Raw genomic sequence first — 8547 nt, forward strand, 5'->3', positions numbered from 1 at the left:
AGCTTTCAAATGATTCACACTGGCTTTAGAAACAGACATATATCGGTCTTGCAAAGTATTCCAGGCTTCGGATGAAGTCTTACATCCCACTACATGCTCAATTGCATCATCACTTAGTGTAGCAATTAAAAGACTAAGCAATGCCATATCTATCTTAACCCATTCTTTATAAGCAGTACTAATTTCATTTGTAACACCAAGATCAGGAGTAAGAACAAACTTGGGAGGACAAACTGATTCACCAGTGAAATGATCAAGAAGATCGTATCCACGAAGCACAGAACAAAATTGAAAACTCCACTTGATAAAGTTCTCATCATTGAGCTTAATAGTGAGCATTCCCAATAAACTCTCAATCTTTACATAAGTCGACATGATTACTAATAGTAAGATTATCCCAAAAGATCAAAGCAAGATATCAAATTATACCCAAATAAAATTGCACCACAGCAAGAAAAACCCAGATGAAGAAGTAACCAAATTTCTTCCAAACAACACCAACAGATCAATTCCAAACTATAACAATCTGTAATTATTCAAGAATCAAAGTACATGGCATCGGCCTTCATCAAAGAATCAAGAAAATCATAACAACTCTTCGTTCGTGGCATCGGCCTTGGAACTTCTCAACAATCAACAAAATAGTAATGATTTATGGCAAGAAAAAAAAATTTCACAAACATCAAGAACTACAAACTGTACATCTCTATCACACCCAAGAACAGAGGAAAAGAGACGAAATCACCTTCAAAATTCAATTAAGCAGCGGAAAATTAACCCAGCATCAAGAGCGCAAGCACTTCTAAGCTCATGATACCATCTTAACCTCCATGAAAGAATCACAAAATTGAAGAACACAGAGAAGCTTAGAGGGAAGAAAGAAGTATTTCTGAGAATATCCAAACAGTTATTACAATGGCTTATCTAATACAAGGAAAATAATATTCTATATAGTCGGTTCAACATACAATGGCTTATATCCTAAGCTACTGTTGATATGGCAGTTTTAATGACCTGGCACATATTCAATACACCTGGGCATATATATCCAATACTGTTTAAGCCTGACTCGTGCCTCATCTCAGCCTCACTCAGTCCTTCTTCGACGTCGACCACTCGCCCACCTCGCACTCACCCCTCGCGGCCCATAAGCTTCCTCTCGCCGTTTCGAGTCTCGACAACCCACCTTGATTCCTGGATTCCAAAAGGTTAGTCTTTCTGCTGGATTAGAATTTGGATCCACAACTATAGTTGGTCTTTCTGCTGATTAAAATTTGGATCACAGCTGTGTTTTTGTATGATATATTTTTCCGATTAGGGATTTGGATTGGAAACCTTATCTGTCATTTCTGCTTTAACAGTCTTGTTTCTCTATTCATAAATATGAATTCATCACACAAAAACACAAAAAGGTTTTGTTATTTCCCATTAATTTTCTTGTTAAAATATGTCAATAATATGAAAGGTTTTGTTATTCTCCAATGTGGGACTTTCTCCTTCACCTCTTCACATGTACCAATGACTTGTTTTTTCCCATTAATTTTCTTGTTAAAATATGTCAATAATTTTGAAAAATGGTACATAAAAGTACTCTTATAAAGTTATAATATCTTCATGTGAAAATGTTTTTGGCAAGAATAAAAGATGTATTGTCCTTGCACGACAAAAGAGAAATTAAGTCACAACAAAAAAGAAATTAAGTCACAATGAGCATGAAAACTATTGAGGAGAATTTATAAGATAGATATTTATATTAATGATAACATTATTATTTCATCAATGATATAACACAAGTTTTAGGGCTAACGACATTGATGTTTTCTGTTTCTGCACTTCAAGTCCACCAGCCCTTTTGCATTTGTTGCCCATGGCCCTATTGCACAACTGATGTATTCAGTTTACAAGTTGTTCCTACAAAACCGGTTCCCTTGTAATTCACGATTCTCATTCATTCCCTCCGATGATTGGAACAAAATGTTGTACAAATTTCGTAGCTCTGGTTTTAGAATTTTAGACAATTCTTGCTATAAACATTACTCTTAAATAAGTATTCTTAGTTACTAAGGCATAGGAAAGTTTCGATTTCATTTGATTGAAAAGATTGTCTCCAATTAATCGAATGAATAAGAATCCTTTCAAATGAACATAGCTGCTTTCATTCTAATTTCAGAAAATCCAAATCCATGAAAACATGCAGCACTCTACTATCTTTATTTACATTACTTTCTATCTCCATTTAATTGTTAAAGAAACTCGACAATACAAGCAAACTGATATAACTTAAAAACAATATGATATATAGGGTAGAGTCTTGAACTTGAACAACACGATCAACTAAAAGCTAAAAAGCACCAATACATTCTATCTTGTTTTTTTTTTATTTTAAAGAAACCAAGATGGTACGATGGAAAATTTATTGAATAAAAAATAAAAGTTACACCTAGTTAGGGGAGACATAAACCTTATCACTCAAAATAAAGAAAGAAGAAAGAAAAGAAACCGAAGGTACAAGAAAATAGGAAGGACATACACTTACATAACCTGATACAAACTTATAACTAAACATATAGGAAGAGAAAGAAACCACATAAGAGAAAACAAACGACAACAAGAAATGCGTAACGGTAACAAACTGAATTTCTACTTCCCCCACTAGTACTCTAAATTTTCCTTATCATTTGCCTGATCATTCCTACAATCTTAAGAAACAAGTCGGGCCTCCTTGTGATCACAACATCTGCAAGAACTACTCCCACTACCAACCCACTTCCACATCCGGCTGAAACAATTTTCCAATCAAATTCAAATATGCCTTCTGAGCTAGAATCATCCTCGTCGACGGTTGAAGGTGGAAGTTCAGGGGCCTTAGGATTTCCACATTTCTTTGGCAATGGATCTCCACACAACCCTAGGTTTCCCTCATATGAAGTGACATTCAAGGAAGTAAGCTGGGTTCCTTGTGGTATAGGACCTGTGAGATTGTTGTGAGACACATTGAAACTGGAAAGAAAATTAAGTTGCACCAGCTGTTGGGGGATACGTCCTGAGAGCTTGTTTTGTGAAAGGTCCAACGATTCAAGCTTCATCAAGTTTCCAAAGGATGATGGGATAGAACCAGTGAGAATGTTGTGGGATAGATTCAGCGAACGAAGCTCCGTAAGATTCCCAATGAATTCTGGAATTTTCCCTTCAAATTTGTTGCATGAGATATCGAAGGATGCAAATTCTTCTCGAATCTTTGGGTAGTATTGCTCCAAACCTTTTGTTGCTATCTTGAGTTGGTAATCAACATCTTTAACAATCGTGAATCCATTGACGTCAATAACTACGTGTGTGTACATATATGCTGACTTGTTTACAGTAATATCTGGAAACACAGATGGAACCGCACCAGTAAAATCATTGTAAGCCAAATCAAGAATGCGTAACTTGTGGAAATCGACATTCTTTCTAGACTTTCCAATCACACCATAGAATCCATTATGGCGCATTGCCAAAAGTTTTAGCTCTTGAAGAGTCCCCAACCAAATGGGGAAAACATCATTGAATCGATTGTTTGACAAAACAAGATACTCAAGCATCATACAATTGACCAATGACCTCGGCAACTGCCCCTGCAACTTGTTATAACTCACATCAATCATTCTCAAATTGCTTCCTTTGTTGTATGTCTGAGGAATAATTCCGTGAAAAGAGTTATTTCCAAGAAGTAAAAGAATCAGATCATCACTAAAGTTTCCGAGACATTGAGGAAGCATGCCACTCAAGTTATTTTTCGACAAGTCAAGATACTGAAGATTTTTCATGTTGCAAAGCAACGGTGAGATATCTCCAGTAAAGTTGTTGTCTCTAGCTGCATATTCTTTCATGGTTGGTGGAGGAATCGGTAATGATCCATGAAACATGTTGGACGTAAACCTTAAGCATATCAGTTTCACCCAAGGAAGGAAAAGTGGAGGTTGGTCTGAAATGGAGTTTTGAGAAATGTCTAAAAAGACCAAAGTTTCTATGCTTGTGTTCCACATCCATTTTGGTACTAGGCCTCGGATTTTGTTTCCAGAAAGGTCCAAACGCTGCAAACCCTTCTGATATTGTAAGAAGGATGGAAATTCTGTTAGGCTGCAATTACTCAATCCAAGAATGGTGAACTGTTGAACTGTTGTATTCAAAATTTTGGATTCAGTGACAAATTCTAAACCGTTCCAATTTAATTGGAGTTGGTAAAGAAAGTGTAGATTTTGAAACATTTGAAACTCAACTACACCACTCAGACTATTGTAATGTAGATAAAGGATCTGAAGGTTTGTGAGATTTGAAAATGATGCAGGAATTGAACCATTTAATCTATTATAAGCAAAATCTAGGTACTCTAGTTTGCTAAATCTGCCTAGCCAAGATGGGATTGGACCAGTTAATCGACTTGAACCACTACTAATCCTAAAAGTAGCCAGTTGGGTAAGGTTTGCCAAGGAATCAGGAATTGGACCTCCAAATCTGTTGTTTGAAATGTCTAGATAAGTGAGCTGCCTAAGATTCCCAAAAAAAGATGGAACCAACCCTTCCGAAAAATTGCATTCAGCCACATCGAAGTTTTGCAGTGAATGAAGGTTTTGAATTGAAGAGGGTATTGTTCCAAAAAAGCCAGTAAAGCCGACTTTCAGTAAGATGAGAGGACTGCTTTGATTAAATTCAGGAAAATATCCAGTCAGATCTTGGTTGTATCTCACACTAAGAGATTCTAGGTTTGGCAGTTGGAAAATTCTCACCGGAAATTCACCAAACAGGTGACAGTCCCTGAGGTAGAGGGTTGTCAAAGATGATAAATTAGCCATGGAATGAGGAATTGCCGAAGATACATTTACAAAACTGAGAGAAAGTACTTCGAGACTGGTTAAGTTTTGAACTAGGCTTCCAAGATCTGATGCTTCAAGTTTCAACAAGGGATAATTCTCCTCTTCTGACGACTGATGATCCTTATCTTCTGACAATCTATCGAGATTGAGAGCTAGATTAAGGTATGTCAACTTGGATAACAGTGAAAGTTCAGAAGGGACTTGACCAGAAAAGACAGAGGTAGAGAGGTCAAGATGAGTAAGGCTTGGAAAAATCCTAATGCTGGTAGGAATTTGAGAGTAATTGAAGTTATTGTCAGAGAGGTTTAACCTTTGAAGATGAACAAGGCGGAAGAGGCTGCTGTTGCTGTTGATAGAGCCGTGGAGACAGCTGCTACCAAGATCTAGGCCAATCACATGACCCGTCTTCTCATCACACTTGACACCTTCCCATGAGCAGCAGGTGCTATTTCCTCCTTCAGCTGGTTTCCATGATGAAACCTTTGGATAAGCATCGGGAGATCTAGAAGCAGATTTGTCAATAGTAAAGCTGTCTCTGAATTGCAGCAGGGCGGACTTCTCCTCATCAGGGCAAGATGGATACTGCTTCTGCGAAGAGTAGGAAGAGTTAGCAATAACCACATGATGAAACAGCAACAAAACTAGTACTAGTTTTGAAACCATGCGAATGATGGAGATATCAAGTAACCCCATAATAACAATCTTTTGATTTTTGTTTCGTTTTTGTTTTGTTTTGCATTCTTAGCTATGTATGGTGTGCAAAGTGACACAACTATTTATAGACTGGCACCAGTATAAAATTCTTCCGCAAATTATATATACTAAAAAACTCAGTTGAGTTTTAGCACTGTTCAGCAATAGTAAAAGGACGGAAATGCCGCTGATTTTTTCGTTCCATTGTCGTTTTGCTGCCTTCTTCACACAGTAAAATACCTGTATTGCCTATGATTGCTAAGTGTTAATCATCATTTATCCTCCCAGGTTGCGTGTTTATGATCGTCGAGTTGTGGCACAAAGATAAAATAATTAATTAAAAAACTGACAAATAATTATTTAAAAAATATGACTTAAATAAGGCCACATAGTTAGTGGCGCACAACACAATAAAAAATTATAAAAAAATTGAATGCATGGACAAAATAATTATTAAAAATTGTGAAAAACTCACCTGTCTCCATTCCTTTGTCTTTTGATTATTTTATTTTTTTATTTTGCTCGGTCCTTTTGTCTTCCACCTTTTGTCTTCCACACCGAGTCTCCTGCAGTAGGTGGCATGAAACACGGTTTGTGGCACAGAACACAATAAACAATTATAAAAAAATTGAATGCATGGACAAAATAATTATTAAAAATTGTGAGAAACCCACCTGTCTCCATTCCTTTGCCTTTTGATTATTTTATTTTTTGATTTTGCTCGGCCTTTTGTCTTCCACGCGGAGTCTCCTGCAGTAGGTGGCACGGAACACGGTTTGTGGCACAGAACACAATAAAATATTATAAGAAATTTTGAATGCAGAGTCTCCTGCAGAGTGCGGGCACAAAGAAAGATAAAATAATAATAATAATAATAAAACTGACAACAAATATTTAAAAAAAAAGAGTTAATCCAGGTTTGTGGCACATAACACAATAAAAAATTATCTATCAAGTTAATCCATCACTTGTAAAATACTATACGATAAAATTTTCTTATAACTCCTTCCTTCAAAATTCAATTTTCTTACATAATATAATAAACTAATCTAAAGTATTCTTATGAACAAATAATGAATTGAACCAAATATCAATCAATCATCGTTGTCATGTTATGTTTTTGCAACTTGCAAAGAAAGAACCATTAATAATAATTAGGTTTTAATTCGACTGCGGGAGTGGATACTGACCATTAATAATAATTAGGTTTTAATTCGATTGGGGGAGTGGATACTGGTCTTGGTCTTGGTTAGGGCTGGAAAAAAATCTCAAAAATCCCAAACCAAACCAAAAAAATCCCGATCCCAAACCAAAAAAATCCCAGACCAAAATTCCCGAAATTTTCGGGATGTAATCCCAAACCAAACCGAAAGTTTCGGTATGGGATTCGGTATTGCATTTCATTTTTTCGGTATTCCCATACCGAACCGAAAAAATATATATATATATATATATATATATATATATATATATATATATATATAATTTTTTAATTATAAGAGAATTATTTCAACCGTTGATTGTTTTGGATTTAATCTGTGTCGTTGATTTCTTTTTTAGGTCAGATCACATTTGAACATTTAGTTCCTCCGTTCATTTGTTTCGAAGTGCAGCCCTAACCCTTAGCCTCCGGCCCTCACCAACGTCGTCCGTCCCTCACCAGACTGTCGAATTCCGACCAGCCACCGGCCCACCACCACACCATACTCTCGTCTCTGACTCTCCAGCCTTCCTTCACCACACAACCACCACTCTCTCTCGCGATCTCTCTCTCTCATGGTCACAGAACTGCATTGATTTGAGGGTTCTCTCTCACGGACAGAACTGGGGATCTCTCTCACGGTCTCACTTGGTTTTCTGAAATTAGGTAATTAATTTAGTTTTCTGAAATCTCTTTATCTCACTGTCACACACACACCTCTCGCTCTTTCTCTTTTCTTTTGCGATTTTGTCTCTTCACAGAATTTAGGCAGGTCTGTTGTGGTTTTCTAGGGAGCATTGATTCAAGGGTTATTAGTTGAAGTATTGCGTGAGTTTGGGTCAGAGAAGGTCATGCTGCAGCTTTCGGAGATGACATTGCAATTGAGTGTCTTGCCACAGAGTTTAAGCGAGAGATTTATGTGGTAAGGACAAGGAATGATTTTGATTGTTGCTCTGCATTTTTTTTCTTTTGCAATGGTGAAGTTTTTGCAATCTGTATGGGTGCAATTTCACATCACTATCGGTATAATTTTATACATGTTTGTATATCACCTCTTCTCTTATGACGTTTTGTTGAATTTTTTTAAGTAGTGCGAGTTACTCTTAGTTTCTGAACTTAATATTGAGTAAATGCTGAGTTCGAAAGCATGAGTGTCTAAAATAGTCTCACTCTAAAATCATTGAGTGAATGCTTATTTCGGAAGTTCAATTGTATTAACACTTATTGCACCAACTCCTGGGAAAGCTGAGTTGATATTTGAAGACTGCATTTTCCTACATTTTAATTTGTAAGATTTTAGTTTGGAATCATCAACACTTGTTTCTGTTTTGAGTCAAAAAGCTACCGCCCGCCTTGTCCGTGTGCCATATGCTGCTATAGGCAGAAAATGATAGTTATTCTCAGTTCTAGTATTAGTACACAGGCTAAACCTGTTTTTTGTGCATTTGATCATTTTTCCATTGCACTTTGTCAACATCGGGATACTGGCAAGCATGGATTGGTGAAGTTTTTGAGCATGAACCGGATTATTCATCTTCTTATGAAGCATTCTTGTCTGAAACTCATCTTCTTACAGGTTCAAGCACATGGTTCAGATGCGATGGTTGATGAAGAGAATTGTGTTTTCTTCCTTCCCCACCGACCAAGGAGTCAAATTTGTGAACTTCCCTTCTTTCTTTTCATGAAAGGAACAGGTAAAGAAAAGAAAGATCTTTGGCTGAAAATACATTTCTAGGAAGTTGATTAATTTTGTTCATTACCACTCTCAGCCTACGTATAATTCTGAACATTTATTGTACA

General features: G+C 36.6%; 1 protein-coding gene across 1 annotated transcript; it reads right to left on the bottom strand.

Annotated features, from left to right (window-relative positions):
• Positions 1-2452: 2452 nt before the first annotated feature.
• Positions 2453-5572, bottom strand: LOC139197374 (receptor-like protein 7). The gene has a single exon (XM_070824676.1). It carries the CDS (start codon positions 5544-5546, stop codon positions 2661-2663), a length of 2886 nt encoding a protein of 961 aa, XP_070680777.1. The 5' UTR covers positions 5547-5572; the 3' UTR covers positions 2453-2660.
• Between the last annotated feature and the right edge of the window lie 2975 nt (positions 5573-8547).

Source organism: Malus domestica, chromosome 07 (genome assembly GCF_042453785.1).
Source record: "Malus domestica chromosome 07, GDT2T_hap1".
Lineage (NCBI taxonomy): Eukaryota > Viridiplantae > Streptophyta > Magnoliopsida > Rosales > Rosaceae > Malus > Malus domestica.

Excerpts from the sequence above, each read along its gene's own strand:
- LOC139197374 (XM_070824676.1), bottom strand. The coding sequence starts at position 5,546 with ATGGGGTTACTTGATATCTCCATCATTCGCATGGTTTCAAAACTAGTA.